Consider the following 19,900-nt stretch of genomic DNA (forward strand, 5'->3'; position numbering starts at 1 on the left):
TAACTGCATGCCTTTCCTGTGGCCTCGCTGCACAAGACTCTCTACTTCTTCTCATCCCTATTCTGTCCATCTTCCTAATGCAAGAGTTAACCAGTATCTTCACTCCTTCATTCCCTACACTGGTAAACTCTGGAACTCTCTACCTGTGTCTGTATTTCCACCTGCCTATGACTTAAACTCTTTCAAAGAGGAGTGTCAAGACACCTCTTACGTTAACTGGACCCTTTTTAACTGGAACTACTTTCCTCTTAACAGGGCCTGGCAAGCGGGATTTTTTTTTCCAACACTTTGTTTTCCTTGGCCAGTGCCCTTGTAATGTAAAAAAAAAAAAAAAAAAAAAAAAAAGGATGAGGCAGTGTGTGAAGGATGTTGAAAAACAGTTTTCAACACAGAATGGTGGAAAAATGGAATGCATTGGATAATGGAATTGTTGCAGCACATAGTGTGCATAACTTTAAAGAAAAATTAGATAAATGGAAATATGGAGACAGGACACTATGACCCCTGCTCGAACCCTGTACAATACAACTAGGTAAATACACACACTGTCAAGAAGCTGTACCAACAAGATGTTCAAAAACAGCTCCCAGGGGAAGCACTACAGCAAGCTTTGGAGCCTGACCTAGACCTATGCACTGGGGAAAGAGGGGGCCATAGGGTTCTCCTGTCTCCATAATAAATAAGATTTGGATACCATATAAAACAGAATATGGAGGGAGAGGCGGAGCTAGGTGGTGCTGCCAAACGTACGAGACCAAAACAAAACACCATGTTTTGAAACCAAAGGTATATCAAAACACCTGTTGACCTGAAGAGACTGAGTGATGATAATATGAACAAGGATTTTTCTGGATTCAGAGAGGAAAGAAGTAATGTGAGGAGGCTGATAAACGTGGAAAAGGAGATAAGATACATGAAGGAGGTGATGTCAAGAATGATGGAAAAACACAAGTTAATAATAAAGGAAAACACTGACCTAAAAGAAAAGTGAGATTAGAGGAATGTGAGAAAGTACAAGAAATAAATCAAGAGATGAAGGAGATGTAGGAGATAAAGAAACAAAACAATGTACTAAAGGTTGCATGATGCGACTATGAAGATTCCTTAAGGAGGCTACAGAAAAAAAATATAGGGTGTGGAGGATAAAGTAGAGAACGGAATGGGTGAAAGCAAATCGGAGGAATTACGAAATGCATGGAAACAGGAAAATGAAGAGGAAAAAGTTAAATTTTCAGAGGTAGTAAGGAAGCAAATTCAAGAAAAGACAAAGGACACTGTTATACAACTAATTAAGGAGAAAGAATATCTAGTGAGAGATACAGTGGATAAGAGGAAATGTTTCTTAATAATTTTTGGGATGAAGGAAAAAAAAATCAAAACAAGTTCGTGAGAGCAAGAAGAGAGAGAATTGACCAAAACTATTATCAAACAGGTCCAGGACAGTACACAGGAGTTTAACCAAGAAGTGGAGGATGTGATTAAATTGGAAAGGTTTAGTGAAGGGGGTAAGAGACCAATGAAAGAGAGAATGAGATCACAGATGGCAGTGGAGGAAATTAAGACAAGAAAAGGGAAACTGTCTGATGACACTGACTTTAAGGATACATGGATAAAAGAGATGTGAACCTGAAGGAAAGGGAGAAGGAAAAAGTGCTAAGAAATGAAGCTAAGGAAAAAGATGAGAAAAGGACGGAGATCAAGAAGATTTTCTCCTGGAGGGTTTTAGATACGAGACTAAAGAAGTGGTACGTATATTCGGAAAAAGGAGGAGGTCATGGAAGAGGCAGAAATTAAGAGTGACTTACACTAATATAGATAGGTTCTTATCCAGTGTGTTGGAGGTTAGAGATTATTTGAAAGAAAAAAGACCGGATGTAATGTGCATAGTAGAAACAAAACTAAAAGAGGAGATCCATGTTAGCTTTAAAGAAGAGGGATATAATAAATAGCTGGAAATGAGACAGGTAGGGAAAAGGGGAAGGAGTGCTAGTAATGATTCAAGATAATATATGTGTGGAGGAAGTGCAATATGGTGATGGTAAAGTGGAAGTAATGGGAGTAACAATCAAAACAGAGGAACTGAAAAAAAGAAAATAAGTTACATATGTGCCACCTAAGACAAATACATGGGGAACTGAGGAACATAAGGATATACAAAGAGAGGTGATTAAGTGCTTAGATAATATGATAAGAAGAGATGGAAGAATATTATTAGTAGGAGACTTTAACTGTAAAAGAGTAAACTGGAGAGATATGGAACTAATGGATAATGCTGGATGATGGAGCAAGGTGTTACAGTTGACTACGGTAAATACAATGGATCAGTGGGTGGAAGAATCAACAAGGTACAGGGGGGAAGAAGGACCATCATTGCTTGACCTAGTATTCACAAAGAAGCCAGAGCCCCCTCCCAGCTTACAATACCTTGGTCCAATGGGAAGAAGTGATCATGTAACATTAGTGTTGGAAATGCAGGAAGAGGATTAGACAAGATACAGAGATGACCGAAGCAAGCCATTTCCCCCCCCTGGTGATTACTCCCCACCCTTTACCCACTGCAGTGATTTTCCCCTTGGTATTTACCCCATCAGGCCTTTACCCCCCCAAGTGATTTCCCTTCCCTGGCCTTTACCTCCCTGGAAATATCCCATATATGATTCCCTCCGCCCTACCAAACCCCCTCCCCGACATAAACATAATTTTAAGAAATAAAATATCTTTTGCAGTAAGGAGATTAACAGAGATTACTAAAAAAAGGAGAGATTAAATTATGCAAGAGCAGATTTTGAAAAGCTAAGAAAATATTTTGCTGATATTGAATGGAGGAACATTATGAACGGAAGGAACATACAGGGGAAACATTAAATATTCCTACAGAAATATTACGAGGGAGTGAAGAAATACATACTATCTACAGAGTAAAGAAAAGTATACACGCTTGGTACAATGCCAGATGTCTAGAAGCTAAAAAAGCAAAAAATAAAGCTTGGAAGAAACTCATAAAGCAGAGAAATGACAATAATAGACAGCAATATAAGGATGTGAGAAATTAATATATCAGAGTAAGGAAAGAGGAAGAAAGAAACTTTGAGAAAGATGTGGTGCAAAAAATGCAAAGATGAACCCAATCTTTTCTACAAATTTATAAATGGTAATATGAAAAATAAGGAAACAATAAAAAAAAATAATTAAAGGAGAGAAGACATACCAAACAGCAAAGGAAATGAGTGAAATAATGAATGAGCTTCAAAACTGTGTTCACTAAAAAGAGGAATTTGCAGAACCAAATAGGACATTGCATTGCCAAGGATTGCAGGAAATCATAGTGCACAAAGAAGATATTGGATAATTTGGATGTCAGAAATGCAATGGGGCAGGATGGTGTGTCAGGCTGGGCACTAAAAGAATGTAAAAAGTTCAATGCAAAGAAATGTCACATAATGGAATTGGGGAAGAGGAAGAGAAGACTGGTATGGAACTATCTGATGGGAGAGGAACAAATAATGAAGACTAAAGAGGAAAAGATCAGGGAGTGATTATACAGGAAAATCTGAACCCCGAAAACACATAAGATAGTTAGATTAGCATATAAAATGTTGATTAATATTAGAGTGGTATTTCAATTCATGGACAAAGATAAGATGAAAAAAATTATCACAAGCATGATACGTCCAAAGCTGGAATATGCAGCAGTGGTGTGGTCACCGAGCTCTTTAAATGATACAAGAAGATTAGAACGGATCCAGAAGATAGATACAAAGATGGTGCCAGAACTAAAGGACCTATACATATGAAGAAAGGCTGAAAGAAACAAAATTGTCAGCCTTACAAGATAGAAGAGAACGAGGAGACCTAATAACTATGCACAAGATAGTCAATTGCATTGAAAAAACAGATAAGTAAGACCTGGTGCTGGTGACAGAAGAAACTAAAAGGAGAAGAGGACATGCAAAGAAGATTAAGATGAGGCAGTGTGTGAAGGATATTGGAAAATACAGTTTTCCACACAGAACGGTGGAGAAGTGGAGTGCCTTGAGTGATTAAGTTGTTACAGCACATAATGTGCATAACTTTAAAGAAAAATTGGATAAATGGAGACACGGAGACAGGACACTATGAGCCCTGCTCGAACCCTGTAAAATACAACTAGGTAAATACACACCACCATTCTTTAAGTTAAGTTTGGTTACAGATATTTTTACAGTATTACACCATAATCAGCATGGCTTTTCTTATCCTTGTCATCTAATAATGCTTCTCTTTCTGAGTAATTGAAACCCATACATACCTGTCGCAAATTGCTTGTAATGTTGACAATATTTCCTATATTTAGCGTTTTGGGGAGGAACAAACCAACACACTGCCACACCCACATATGTGATGGACTGCCGGCCACTGAGGAATGCCGTTAGGTGTGTTCTTTTGTGTGTGTGTATTGTCACAATATTTCCACACACATGAATCAATGACAATGATTTGTTCTTTTGTTTGTGCATACAGGCACTGACCAATAAAAATAATATGAAACAAATCTAGCCAATCAGAGCAGTTTGTGGAGAGAAGTGACTCGATTTGAATCAGTTTCTGGAAGATGTGTGAACAGGAAGGATGTTGCCCCAATTATTACCACTGTATTGCCAGACTTTACATAGAAAGATAAGCTAATGACTTCATATTAATTTCTTAACACTGCTAGTCAGGTTAAGCTGGTTTGTTTTGAATAGTTAGATCAGTTTAATTAGGTTAGATAAAGTTGATTTATTATGGGGAAGAAGTATCAGCGATGCTTGTCACCTCAACTAGGTTAGGTTAGTTCAAAATTAGGATAAAGTTAATCTGGGTCAAACAGATAAGTTTCAACAGGTTAGCTTGGGCAGCGGTGATCAGCGGCAGCAAGTACTCTGCACAGCAGTAACAGTCAACATTTTGGAGTGTTACTTTTATAGTACTCTCACTAGTCTGTCATAATGAAACTATTTTATTCTGGTACATTTTGGTCTGTTTTGTATTTTTTTTTTTTTTTTCGTTTTCATTGCAAGACAGTAATTTCTAAGGAGATAGACTGTTTTTTTTTTTTTTTCTTTTGAGGGAAGAGGGGAGCGGAGAATAAAAAAATGAATTTCGATTTGCCACGGAAATGAAGTACACATTTATTCTTAAACGTTTGAAAACTTCCAGAAGGAAGTTTCGTCCTGAGGTGAGGGTATGGTACTATGGTGTAAGACTTTCAGTGCACCAGGTTGTGTGGGCTGTTGAGGTGGAGTAGTCATTAACGAGTGTTTGTAAAGGTTTGAGGCCCCTATACACTGTCAATCATGATTGTACAATATTCATGATTGCGCAAGCATATCCTGTGTGAGTGGGCGTGATTGAGTGTTTGCGCAGATGATTGAGAAATTTCCGACACGGTTTGATTTTGTAAGCTCAAGCATAGTAGTTGCACCATCATGAGTTATAGTCAGTGGCGATGATTGCGCCAAAAGCTCAGTCTTTCCTTGTTAACCATGGCGAGCACACTGGACACTCAGGAATTTTGGAGGGAGTTCATCCAAGTATACAGAGATTTTCCTGCTTTGTGGAAAGTAAAAAGTGACGAGTACAAGAACAGAAGCTTAAAAAGTGAATGCTACGTGAAATTAATTGACAAAATCAGAGAAATTGACCCAAATGCCACTCGTGCCACAGTAACCAAGAAAATAAATAGTTTACGTTCCAACTATCGTCGAGAACTGCAGGAGCCGTCCACATCTGCCACAGAGTCACAGGAGGTATATTCTCATACCTCAAAGAGGAAAAAGAAATGTGATATGGAAAGTAAACGTTACGAAGCACTTTCCCTTGCTTGTGCACACCTTCAACAGAGTAACGACTCCATTGATACACTAGCAAGGAGCTGGGCTCAAGAATTCTGGAATGTGACTGCAGAACAGCAAATATATGCAAGGAAGGCTATTAATGATATTCTCTTTGAGGCTCGTTTAGGCACATTGCACAGACATAGCGTGAAAATTAATGAAAATGCTGATGTTCACACTAGATCTTCCACGCCTTTTTGTGATCTTTCATCCGAGAGCAATTCAAATACCAGTGGACTTAGCACTACTCAGGGGAATATTGTCACTAATGCAGATGTGGAAGGAGTGCGTGTTTACAGAACGGTGGCAGACCTTCTTAGTGATCCCCATTACAGCTTATAAAATAACATACATTATGGCACATTGGTGGTGGAAATAAGTATGTAGGCTTATTGTTTATTTTTCGTAAGCAATCAATCAAGTTCATTTTCACAGTAGGCAATTAACTTACGTAACAGGTCAAAGTTAGTATATATAAATTTTTTTCTCAAATAGTCTTAAAACAATGTTATGATACCCAATAAATCGTATTTCTTTAATCTGTACGTAATTAACCTTACCTTAATATGCTCCTTCAATACAGTGATGATGGCATTACAGGTTTCCATAACGATACGACCAAGACTTTGTGGAGAGATGGCAGTGGCGAACACAAGTTCCTGAAATGTTTGTCCAGTAGCTAAGAATCGTAGAGTACTGGAAAGCCTTTCACTGGGTGAAATGGAATCTCTCAGCTTAGTATCCGTTTTCTGTATCAGAGGCATAGTCTTTTCTAGCAAATCCATAAATGATTCTCTGTCCATACGTAAAATTTTTTGTAATCTGCAGGAGCAGAGAGAAGCAATTCCTGTAGTAGGTTTTCATGTGTGAATTTATTTCTTTTTTTAAGCCACTCTTTCATCCACACCTTTCTTTTCACAATTTTCTTTTCTTCTTCATTGTCTAAAGCCAGCAGAATGGCTATACATGCAGCCGCTTTACTCATCTTCACTCCACAAACTGCAACAGGTAAGTAATGATTGTTCAATCTTACTCATAGTGTGTGGCCCAAACACTGTTTGCACAATCTCGATGACTGTGCAATCATGATTGACAGTGTATAGGGTAATTAGAGGGTTAGCAGTGGGTGAGTGAGTGGTTGGAATGGTTACTGAGACTGATGGTGTTGTACGTAGTTTATTGAGCGAGTGGAAAGGTTGCAGACGGGTCATAGTTGGTAAGTGAGTGTTTATGTAGTTTAACAGGTTATAGACGGGTCGTAGTAGGTTAGTGAGCATTCTGGAAGGTTATAGTGGTCGTGGTAATAGGCCCACTCCCTCATAACCCAAGCAAAGGCTGACGAACAGCAAGAAAGAAATTAATCGTTGGGGCAAGTGTGTCTCGTAACTTGTACTGCTCTCAACTCTCCTCACTTGCTGCACTCCTGGTAGTCAGGAGAGTGTGTGGCTCTGGCTGGGCCTCACACCGACCTGTATAGCCATTAATGCACCATGTAGTAACTGTAGGAAGCGCCAGAAAGTCACACACACGTACACACTGACAATTTGACTGTTTACAACTTCACATATGCGCGGTCTCTCTCTCTCTCTCTCTCTGCCAGCCTATGATCTAAGTATAATTTGCTACCATCTTTCTTCTTTCTCTCAATCAATTCATTCACCACAAACATATTGTCTTCAGCTCTCCTGTCCACACGGAACCCATTCTGCTCTTCACCTAACACTCCAACTCTCTCAATCCATTTACACAATCTCTCATTCAAAACCGCACTGAACACTTTTCCTACTGTGTTAATTAACGCAATCGGCCTGTAGTTTTTCAACTCATTCTTACTCTTGTACCCTCCCTTATGCAGCAAGGTCACCCTGCATTCATTCCGCATTCTCGGCACTCTCCTCCTCCCACACCTGGTTAAACAATTCAGTCATCCTATCAATCACAACTTCTCCATTTTTGTACAATTCATAAGGTATCTCATCCGGCCCTGCTGCCTTCCCATTCTTCTGCTTCTTCACACATTTCTCCACCTCCTCCCTGCTGATCATTTCATTCAACTCGTCTGCATCCTTTCTCTCCAGTGTCACACGCCCTTCACCCACATCAAAGACCTCACCTACACCTCCAATCTCATGACATGTCAGTTTGGCGTTGTTACGGTGCACTAACAAACAGTTTGTTTGCAAATACACGGATAAAAAACCTAAGGCCTCTTGCGACGTAAAAGTACTTCCTCTGTTTATCATACCTTCAACTTATATTGCTATTTTATTACCATTTCTTTCTATTTCTATATTCGTTGCCACATTTTCATTTCCATTTCGTCTCATTCCCTTATTCGTTATCATTTTCATTACCATTTCATCATATTTCCTTATTCGTTATCATATTCTCCTATTCGTTTTTTTTTTTTTCCTTTTGCTCATATTCCTCTATTCGTTATCCGAGCAATAGCGTCCACGGGTTCATGGATGTGACATAAAATCAGCCGTGAAAGAGCAGCGAAAGGGAGCTGGGAAGCGAGGGGATTGAGCGAGGGACCCAGATATTAGGACATTGCCTATCTTGTGTACAAAATAGAGACGAAAAAAGAGAGATTCATGGTAGGCTATAATGAAAGTATTTCCCTGGTCCTGAAGCCTGGACCCATCAGGCATTAACCGAGCTTCGTGCCGCGGCGTCACTGTCACTGACGCATTGTCTGGGACAGTGCACACTGCACAGTGGACACTGGGTTCAATGTTCACAGTACATAATCTTGCTCCTGTGTGTGTCCAACAAAGGGAATGAGTCATTGTCAGTCAGCAGGGAACATGTTCGTCCTGGAGATCAGCAGACTGACTCATATCATGCAGCAGCTAGTCTTTAATACCGGAAGACTTCCCGAGGACTAGAGCAAAGCTAGAGTAGTTGACATATATAAGAAAGGAAATAAATGTCACCCTTCCAACTACCGACCATGCATATGTTGCAAAATCATGGAACACATGCATTGTTCTCAGACACATGGCAAAGCACCTAGCAGGAAATAAGATCCTGATCAACGACCAACATGGTTTTCGGGAAAAACAGTCTTGTGAGACCCAACTCAATGAAGCAATCCATGATTGGTCCCTAAGCATCAACCAGAAATGCCAGACCGATGTTCTCTTCCTCGACTTCAGTAAGGCATTTGGCATTACAGAGTGTGTGTGTGTGTGTGTGTGTGTGTGTGTGTGTGTGTGTGTGTGTGTGTGTGTGTGTGTGTGTGTGTGTGTGTGTGTGAGACGTTGGCCCACCCCTTTTCTTCCTGGTCAGTACTCAGTAGTTCTGTGACCGTCCTCCTGCGAGGATCCCCACCACTACCACCACAACCAGTCAACCACTACCGTCACCGTCACCACCAACGCTGTCACTGATACTGATAACTAGCCTCAGTAACAACAACAAAACAGGAATTTATGATCAACACACAAAATTGTAAATGCGATCAGTCAACCCTCCCGAGAGTAACTCCATAATACCTACTGTATTGTATGCCACACTCTTGCATCAGAGAGATACGTACAAACTAGTATATCGCTTGCTCTGTCTTGTGTTGGAGACTACGTGTTACTAATGCTGCTGCCATCAGTGTTACATGCACTTCATTGTAACCGCCGCCGCGAAGTGACACACAAAGCTGTGTACAGTACATTCTGTGAAAAGCCATGTCCTGTAGATCATTGCAGTTGTAAGAGACCTCTAGTCAGAAAATTGTTGGAGTGAGTGTTCTTTGCAGATCATTAGCGGAAGGGAAATATTTCTTTGATAATCTAAAGCATAACTAATATAGAGATAAACGTGCAACAACGTACAGCTGATTGATGATTGTGAAATATCTAAAAAAAAATCCCTTCAAGTGTGTGTGTCTATTATTCACAAATTTGTAAGAGTAAGCGTTCTTTCCGAGTCAAAACTGAAAAAAAAAGCTTTACTTACTATTTATTCTATCTGAAAAAAAAAAAAACTGGCGTACAACCGACATAAGGAAATAAAATCACACAAATTGGTTCTCTATCAACCCGATCACCTCACACTAGCCCGCCAGCCAGCCAGCCTCACAGTCCCTGGCAGCAGCCCTATTACTTTACATAGTCCCTGCCAAAGTATCAGTGAGCTCTTTCACGAACCGTTGCAAACATGGCGAGCTGATTAAAGCTTACTGCAGATATAGAGTTGGAAATAAAGGAATAAAATAAATCAAGATAAACTGAACTTAAAGAATGAGAACTGTTTGGGACTGGGTGACTGCGACTCACCTTGTGCTTATTCTTGTGTGTGGAACTTTGTGTCGCGTGTGTACAAGCCAAGGTAAGCTTAGTCTTAGAGAGAGAGAGAGAGAGAGAGAGAGAGAGTGAATTTCTCTCTCTCTCTCTCTCTCTCTCTCTCTCTCTCTCTCTCACCATAACCACCTTTATCACACCACCACCATCACCGTCCCGTCCCACATCTGGCGCGGCGTCTTTCCTGCTGCTTCAATTAATCAGGCAGCCAGGTGTGAAGACGGCCAATTGTATAGGTGACAATTTTTCTCCAGACTGTGGCTCGCCTGTCTTCCCGGAGAACAAAAAACATATGTTGTGCTGAAGTGCGTACCGCTTCACACACACACACACACACACACACACACACACACACACACACACACACACACACACCTGGCTTCACAAGCCAGAGGACCGGGGTTCGATTCCCCGGCCGGGTGGAGATATTTGGGTGTGTCTCCTTTCACCTAGCAGTGAGTAGGTACGGGATGTAAATCGAGGAGTTGTGACCTTGTTGTCCCGGTGTGTGGTGTGTGCCTGGTCTCAGGCCTATCCGAAGATCGGAAACAATGAGCTCTGAGCTCGTTCCGTAGGGTAACGTCTGGCTGTCTGGTCAGAGACTGCAGCAGATCAGACAAACAGTGAAATACACACACACACACACACACACACACAGAGAGAGAGAGAGAGAGAGAGAGAGAGAGAGAGAGAGAGAGAGTGTGTGTGATATGATTTTCTTGCATGAGAGAAGCGCAAGGAAGGAGTAGATTTATGGGGCACAAAAAGAGTGTTGTATGTTCTAAGACTACAGCGCGAAAGGAGAAAACGTTCCCACAGGTGAAACAGTGGCAGGTGTTGAGTCTGCGTCACCTGCTGGGGGTCACCGTTATCATCACGGCACCACCACCACCACCACCACCGCAGAGTCTCCTGTCCACTCCATACCTCTCACAAGCCAGACAGCAGCAGTGGGTCGCTTTTGTAAGTTAATTGAATAGTGCCTAGATTTATAAATAGATAGGGATAATACTGTGATTTCAATAATACTTGAATAGAAAAGATAGTAAGTATATGTAGGGTGTAATACAGTGCTTGTAAGAGACTATATCAGTCATCAAGTGTCTGTCAGAACAAGTTTCCTTAAAGGCTACTTTTGATAAACACAATGAGTCTGAAATCGTATCACCGAGAAATGGTATCAATCAGACAGTCTCTTACAAGCACATTATTACATTCTACATAATCTATATATATCTTTGTTATTCAAGTATTACTGAAATCACAGGCTAGCGAATGCATGGAAAACATCATTGCGAAGGATTTTAGTTAATGGCATGAAGTATTCAGAGGGAAGACAAGAGGGAGGACAAGCCCAGAATTATCCAAATCAGTTATTGATAAACGTTTGAGAGAAGAGTTCAGCTCTATAGAAACAAATGAAATAAAGGAGGGAAAAATGATGAAGCAAAATTATTGGAGATGTTTTTGGATAGGAGCCAAAAGTCTTAAAGATAATTGGATTTCGAAAAACTTTTGACACTTTCTATTACTGAAGGAGTGTTTGGAAAATCGGAAAAACAATCTTGTCATGATTACCAGCAGAAATATGAAGTGCATGACATTAAGGTGATGGAAGGTTCAACCACATTTTGTGAGCAATCTTACTATACTGTATAGTTCGAGAACAGGCCTTTGTTGATTAAAGATATATGTCGAGAGAAAGAGTAATGCATGTACGCCTCCATGCCAGACACTACGAGTATCACCTCTGTTATGCGCTCAGCACACAGAGCTGGGTCCCTGACATTGAAGTATAGTATAGTCATTCCAAGGCATAATCAGCATAATACCTCTTCGTGTTTTCCAAACTGGCAGAAGCGAAATATATTGCATGAATAATAACTTGAACTAATTAGATGATCCATCACCGCTATATATATGACTATAGTGCTCAACTTATGTCTATACATGAGTGATTCCAGACTTAACAATCTCTCTCTCTCTCTCTCTCTCTCTCTCTCTCTCTCTCTCTCTCTCTCTCTCTCTCTCTCTCTCTCTCTCTCTCTCTCTCTCTCACACACACACACACACACACACACACACACACACACACACACACACCTCTTTGCCGCAGTGCTGTCCGTGGTGCGCATCGCCAACACGGGGTGCGGCGCGGACGGTTCTAGCGGCATCTGCTACACCGCCACGGAATGCCGCCAGCGAGGAGGCACCGCCATCGGATCCTGCGCTCGAGGCTTCGGCGTGTGTTGCTACAGTGAGTGCTGGGTTGCTTGCTGGTCCGCTGCTGCTGCTGCTGCTTCTGAGTCTCTGCTTCTGCCTCGACTTCTTTTTATGGTTCTTATATTTCCTTTTCTCTTTTCTTCGTGCTCTTTTCTTTGCTTTTATTGTTCTTGTTCTCATCTTCTTCTACTTTTCCTTCTTCTTCTTCTTCTTCTTCTTCTTCCTCTTCTTGTTCGTTTGTTTCCTCTTTCTTTTTCTTCTATTTTTTCTCATTTCCCTTTTTCTTCCTCCTCCTTATCTCTGTGCACATTAATCAAAATATCTTCTTTTATTTCATTAACATATCAAACATTCTTTTAGCCATTGTTTGCTGGTGTCTCAACAGAGGAGATAACCTGTGGAGACACCACGTCCACCAACTGCACGTATGTTGTGAGTCCGGGCTACCCCTCCACGTACAGCGATGCCCTCACCTGTACCATGACAGTGCTCCACACGCCAGACGTCTGCCAGCTGCGCTTTGACTTTGACACCTTCGAGACCTTCCCGCCAGACCAGTTTGGTGAGCACCCACATCACAAGTCTGTCTCATATCTCACGCCACACACCACTTCATCATAACACTACTCATGTAATAGTGGAGGCGCACAGCTGGCGACAAATGTAATGGTGATGGCACACCCTGGCTTGGAAGGGTAAACAAACCGGGAATGATCACTTGACGTCTTGGAGTCTATTGCCATGAGTACAAGGGCAAGACGAAAATACAGAATGATGGGTATTGAGACAGACCTGGAGCGTGATGTGATAGTGGCCTCTCACATGTATGTGTGTTGTATTCGTGTGAGAGGCCACTATCACACTCATTTTACTACAAAACACACCCTTTCATTACACCTCCACCACTTCATCATTAACACTACTCTCTCCTTCTATCACACCACACACACCCTAACTCTCATTACAACAACCCTTCACCACTTCATCATAAAACTATTCATTCTACCACACCACACAACACAGTCTCTCATTACAATACCACTTCATCATAACGCTACTCCTATCACACCACACACCCTAGCTCTCATTACAACACCACTTCACCACTTCATCATAATTCCACTTCGCTTGACATCCGCAAACAAGTAGAGGAAGACATATGGTTATTGACCATACGTAACATATATTTTTATGGAAGAGGAGGTGAAGAGAAACACAGGCGTAGGGAAGTGAGTTTATTCCCGACTAGTTTTGTTATATGCTTCTTCAGGGGGAATAAACTCACCTTCCCACACCTGTGTTTCTCTTCACCTCCTCCTCCAATTTGTCTGAATGTCTGAACATATATTTCTGCCCTAAAATTCTATAGTCGCGTGTACCACCTAGAACGTAAATTGCGAAAGTCTTGCTATTTGACTGACCACATAAGTTAACTGAAATACGAGTACACCCACCCACACTGAAACAAGTCATAACATAAACAAATGAATATGTTTTTTGTTCAGGATGTAAGAGTAATTTTCAGTCATGTACGTAAAAGTCATTCATAACACCTTATGATTGACCTCGTTTAGCGTACCCATGAACTGATGATCTAAGGTTCCAAACGCTAATGAATGACTTACATAGGCAATAACCTGTGGCGCGGGACACGTACGACACTGTAATGCGTGCAGCTTACTATGATCTCACTTACTAACATGGTCTGTGTGTCTGTGTGGCCGCGTCGACACCAACGTTTCCCCATTGATAGTCTGCCTCGCGCGTGTCTGTTCTATATCGGGTCAATCTCCACAGCAAAGGCATGTCCAGTTATCAGAAAACACACACCACCTCACTTCACTGCACTTCATCACAATAACATCTCAACATAACACCATCCATGTCACCGCACCAGTCACCACTTCACTTCATTATTTCATCACACCACTCTTCATGATATATCTCATTTCACTTCATCACCATACCACCACATCATCGTAAGGCCACTTCACTTCACACCACCTCACACACCACCACTCCACACACCACCTCACACACCACTACTCCACACACCACCAGCTCATATACCACCACCTCACACACCACCACTCCCCACACCACCTCACATACCACCACTCCCCACACCACCTAACACACCACCTCACATACCACCTCACATACCATCACTCCCCACACCACCTAACACACCACCTCACGCAAGACCTCACACACCACCAGTTCACACACCTCACACACCAGTGTCAGGATGTCGCCCTCCGCTCCTCACCCTTCCCTGCCAACAGGAGTGTGCCAGGAGGACCAGTTCACCGTGGACGGCGAGAGAAAGTTTACTTATCTGTGTGGCACTGCTCCTGCAAACTGGCACTGTAAGTTTACTGTGATGTGGTTGTTGTTGTATGCCACATATGTAGTGTACCCATACGTAGTGTGTATGTACAGTACATAACTTGTGTATGAATTGTGAAGGAAAATAAGTAGGGTTTTCTCTCTCTCATGCAAATTAACTAAAGCTGAATAAAGCCTTGCTAAGAAGACTGAAGCATTTGTCAAAAGTTTCTTATAATAATGATAAAGAAAAAATGTCATAATAACTGTAGCTTACCTACCAACAGAAACATGAAACATAAAACACACACACACACACACACACACACACACACACACACACACACATTTATATGTCTGTGAGTCCATTTATCTATGTGAGTGCATCAGCTTTTCACGAAAAAGAAATCATTGGACTGGTTGTGATGACGTTTGGTAGGCAGCAGAGGTGGGCACTTCCCGTACCTCGGTCCGCACCTCCGTACCTGCGGGCCACCAAATGAGGTGCGAAGGTACGAAGTGCGGAAAATTTTTAAAAGTGCGGAATAGGTACGGAAAGGCGACATTTTAAGTCTGTACCTCCGCACCTGAAATTTTCAAGGATAAAAAAAAGAAAAAATAATAAATGAATAAAGACGGCTAACAGTCCGCACTCCGTAGCATTACTTTCGGCCGTTTTTGGCGGTCTGTGCTACCAGGCATGTTTTCCCGCCACTTAGTGACGTCACTCATTCAGGTCTAAGCAAGCTCCTCTCTCTCTCTCTCTCTCTCTCTCTCTCTCTCTCTCTCTCTCTGGATTGTCTTCAACTCTAAAAGATTAGTAAAATTTTCCGTCCATATGGTAACAGTGAGGGCCGCTGCTGCTGCTGCTGTGGTATAGGTTGTCCACTCTCCCCCTCACCCTCACACCCCCACTATTCTCTCCCTCCTCCATTTGGGTCTATGGTGGTGGTGGTGGTGTATTTATTTTCTTATTCTTGATTTTTATTACATCTGTGCCTGAGAGAGAGAGAGAGAGAGAGAGAGAGAGAGAGAGAGAGAGAGCAGCAGAGTTGAAGGTTCTTGTAACTAGAAAATGCCAAATGCAACTAAGAAATAGGCCAAATTATATATATATAAATAAATAAATATATATATATATATATATATATATATATATATATATATATATATATATATATATATATATATATATATATATATATATATATATATATATATATATATATATATATATATATATATATATATGGAGCTCTGATGTATTATTGCCTTGTATTTTGTTATATTTTTTGAGGTGCGGACAAGATTTTTTCAGGCGCGCGTTAATAGTTATGGGTACGGTATCGGAGGTGCGGAGGTGCGGAAGCAGACCGAGGGAAAAAATTTTAGGTGCGGAAGTACAGGTATGGATTACCTGCGTTTCCAGGTTCGGAGGAGCGGTACCGGACTAGCCGATATCCAGTAACGCGCCCAGCTCTGGTAGGCATTCCGCCTTAATGAGGACAGTGACCTAGGCTGTAGCGTAACTATATACTGAAAAAAAAACTCCAGAAATCGGTAGTAAAATCTTCAGAAATCAGAACAATAGTCCGAATCTCCAGAAATCTGAAGTCTATCCTTGGGGACACTAACATGACCTTGAATTACCAAATCTAGCTTAACTTAACATGACTTCACCCAATTTACTATGAGATTCAGAGCTACTGATACGCTGTTTTTCGCGAATAACTTTATATCAGAGTCGGATGAAGATGAAACTTTGCCAGAGTATGTTTTATACCCCTTCCTAATTTTATCCAGTATCACTTAGTACCTAACTTTGATAATCAAGGTACTTCTAAGAGTAAAAATCAGTCGTGGAATCCGCAGCCGCTTCAGTCTTCAGTTATGAGTAGAGATAAAGCCGTGACGTCGTCTCTGACGTCATGAAGCCCCGCCCACTCGGAAGATGATTGGTAATTTAAAACCAATGAAGGCTGCACGTCTGCCAACAGTGAAACATTATTTCCTGTATGCTTGACCAATTCCCAGAAATATTCGTATTGGTACAACTTCTTCAAACGTAGTGCAAAGCTCGCCACAGATCATCACATCAATAAACAATTATACAGCTCTTTCACTTTGGAGAAGAAATCAACATCACAGTGTATACCACTATTTCCAATAATGGAATAATTTACACATAGGCGTTCATTTGCTTTCTCTCTCTCTCTCTCTCTCTCTCTCTCTCTCTCTCTCTCTCTCTCTCTCTCTCTCTCTCTCTCTCTCTCTATATATATATATATATATATATATATATATATATATATATATATATATATATATATATATATATATATATATATATATATATATATTATTGGTACTGTTCATGCAAAAAAAAAATAGACAATATAGCTATATTATTATGTTGGTATTTTGAGAAAATATCATGTGGGTATACAAATAAAATATTCAACATAAAACAAAATTTATTCATCATCACTATCGAAGAGGGCCACGTGAATCACTCGCCATTCACACCCCGGTGGGCGGAGCCTCATGGCGTCATGAGAATTTAACGTCATGACTGTTTCTGAATCCCTCACCAACAAGAGCGGCGACTGTGGATTCAGCTGCTTATTTTACTCTTATGAGAACATTAAAATCGAAGCTAGGCAATAAAGGATGCTGGATAAAATTAGGAAGGGGTATAAAACATACTCTGGCAATGTTTCATCTTCATCCGACTCTTTAATATAAAGTTATTCGCGAAAAACAGCGTATCAGCAGCTCTGAATCTCATAGTAGGTTAGGTTAGGTTTAGATTAGATAAAGTTAGGTTGGTGTTCCTCAGGATAGACTTCTGATTTCTGGAGATGTTCTGTTAATCAAAGATGGCACCCATTATAAAAACACCAGCAATAACTTCCACTTATTTTTCATTGTAAGAGATTACATTTCACCACATTCCACCTCTCCCCACCTGAAAATCCCGCTTTCCCACCAGGTCACCAAATTTGTTGGGGGTAAGAGCCGAAAACATTAGTAAACAGAGCGATGTGCTTCGTCTTAATATTTACCGAGGAAAGTCTGGCACAGAGCAACAAAAGGATTTGGTCAATAAAAAAGCCCACTAAAGGTCACTGTCCACAAAGTGAGTAACTATCCAGATGGTGTTGTATTGGTGAGCTAACAGTAATCCTGACACTGTATTAACCTAGTAGACACACTGTACGTAGCATATAGCGCGCCTCAGCCAGGAAATGCTTGCCAGTAATGCCTCGCTCACCACTCACCAATTACCAGTGATCCCTGCGCCTCGTGTTCTCTGTACCGTGACTCCGCACGCCCCGCCACTCATCAAAAACGCCTTTCTTTTCTCTTAATTGCACATAATCACCAGAATTATCATTAAGAAACCAGCGGAGTAGAAAAACTAAGCAATTACATTTATTTTCTTTCAAGACTCTGCGTAACGAGGAGAAAATATTGGGCTTGTGTTCGCTTACTGAGTTCATTATGCAGTTAATTAGGCTTCCTGTATTTATTTATTTTTTTCTTATCGTATCACTGTACGGTACTACTTTGGTATGCGATCTACATAGCCAACCTGAGCTCCTGGTAAGCGATCTACGCAGCCAACCTGAGGTACCAGAGTCCAATTTTATTTTGGTATGCAATCTACATGTTTTATTTATTAATTACAGCCTAAATATGATATTCTATATATGTATACACACATTTATAAAAAAAAAATGAGTTACAGATAATGGTGGTAACAATAATAATAAACGCATGAATAGCTATGAAACAAAGAAGCAATGAGATGCACTTAGAGACAGAGACAATATCTGCATTACCAATACTACTGTAACTACACTACAGCGCCAATGAAAAGGTTCTCAGTGCGTTCTTCAGATTAATGAAATGTGGAAATTAAAAATAATTGTAACAGTGCTTCACATTGATGTGGAAAAGTATGTTGCTACTTTATCTCCCGAAATTACACAATATGTATTAGAAAAAAAAGAATCGAACTTTTTTCTGAACTTTTTATCATACAGGACTTGTACTGCTGGATCTATTGTGATGTGAGTTATGTATTAAGTAAACAGAAGTAATGAAAATGGATTTAAATAAACAAATAAATAAATAAATAACGATGATAACGACGCGCGTGACAAAGATAACGATGCGAGTTTCCACGATAACAATGCGATTCCACTATAATGATGCGACTTTCCACGGTAACGAAACTATTCCACTATAACGATACGATTCCACGATAACGGTGCGAGTTTCCACGATAACGATGCGAGTTTCCACAATAACGATGCGAGTTTCCACGATAACAATGCGATTCCACTATAATGATGCGACTTTCCACGGTAACGAAACTATTCCACTATAACGATACGATTCCACGATAACGGTGCGAGTTTCCACAATAACGATGCGAGTTTCCACGATAAAATTGCGAGTTTCCACGATAACAATGCGAGTTTCCATGATAACGATGCGAGTTTCCACGATAACGGTGCGAGTTTCCACGATAACAAAGCGAGTTTCCACGATAAAATTGCGAGTTTCCACGATAACAATGCGAGTTTCCACGATAACGGTGCGAGTTTCCACAATAACGATGCGAGTTTCCACGATAAGATTGCGAGTTTCCCCAATAACGATGCGAGTTTCCACGATAACGATGCGAGTTTCCACAATAACGATGCGAGTTTCCACGATAACAATGCGAGTTTCCACGATAATGATGCGAGTTTCCACGGTAACGAAACTATTCCACGATAACGATGCGAGTTTCCACGATAACGGTGCGAGTTTCCACGATAACGATGCGAGTTTCCACGATAAAATGCGAGTTTCCACGATAACAATGCGAGTTTCCATGATAACGATGCGAGTTTCCACGATAACGGTGCGAGTTTCCACGATAACAAAGCGAGTTTCCACGATAAAATTGCGAGTTTCCACGATAACAATGCGAGTTTCCACGATAACGGTGCGAGTTTCCACAATAACGATGCGAGTTTCCACGATAAGATTGCGAGTTTCCCCAATAACGATGCGAGTTTCCACGATAACGATGCGAGTTTCCACGATAACGGTGCGAGTTTCCACGATAAAATTGCGAGTTTCCACGATAACAATGCGAGTTTCCACGATAACGATACGATGCGAGCGTAGTGATTT

General features: G+C 40.8%; 2 protein-coding genes across 2 annotated transcripts in view; both read left to right on the plus strand.

Moving 5' to 3' along the window:
• The first annotated feature begins 5,279 nt into the window (after positions 1–5,279).
• LOC123502822 lies at positions 5,280–6,632 on the plus strand. The gene has a single exon (XM_045252090.1). It carries the CDS (start codon positions 5,505–5,507, stop codon positions 6,195–6,197), a length of 693 nt encoding a protein of 230 aa, XP_045108025.1. The 5' UTR covers positions 5,280–5,504; the 3' UTR covers positions 6,198–6,632.
• A 2,580-nt stretch (positions 6,633–9,212) lies between these two features.
• LOC123502823 overlaps positions 9,213–19,900 on the plus strand; it is an 18,240-nt gene continuing 7,552 nt past the window's right edge. The window contains exons 1-5 of the mRNA XM_045252091.1: positions 9,213–10,184; positions 10,976–11,119; positions 12,273–12,413; positions 12,765–12,941; positions 14,665–14,748. Coding sequence (XP_045108026.1) covers positions 10,097–10,184; positions 10,976–11,119; positions 12,273–12,413; positions 12,765–12,941; positions 14,665–14,748 — 634 coding nt within the window. The 5' untranslated portion in view covers positions 9,213–10,096. The remainder of the gene's footprint in view (positions 10,185–10,975; positions 11,120–12,272; positions 12,414–12,764; positions 12,942–14,664; positions 14,749–19,900) is intronic.

The sequence above is a fragment of the Portunus trituberculatus genome, chromosome 12 (assembly GCF_017591435.1).
Source record: "Portunus trituberculatus isolate SZX2019 chromosome 12, ASM1759143v1, whole genome shotgun sequence".
Taxonomy (NCBI): domain Eukaryota; kingdom Metazoa; phylum Arthropoda; class Malacostraca; order Decapoda; family Portunidae; genus Portunus; species Portunus trituberculatus.

Bases quoted from the DNA above. Each gene is read 5' to 3' on its own strand.
- LOC123502822 (XM_045252090.1), top strand. From the start codon at position 5,505: ATGGCGAGCACACTGGACACTCAGGAATTTTGGAGGGAGTTCATCCAA.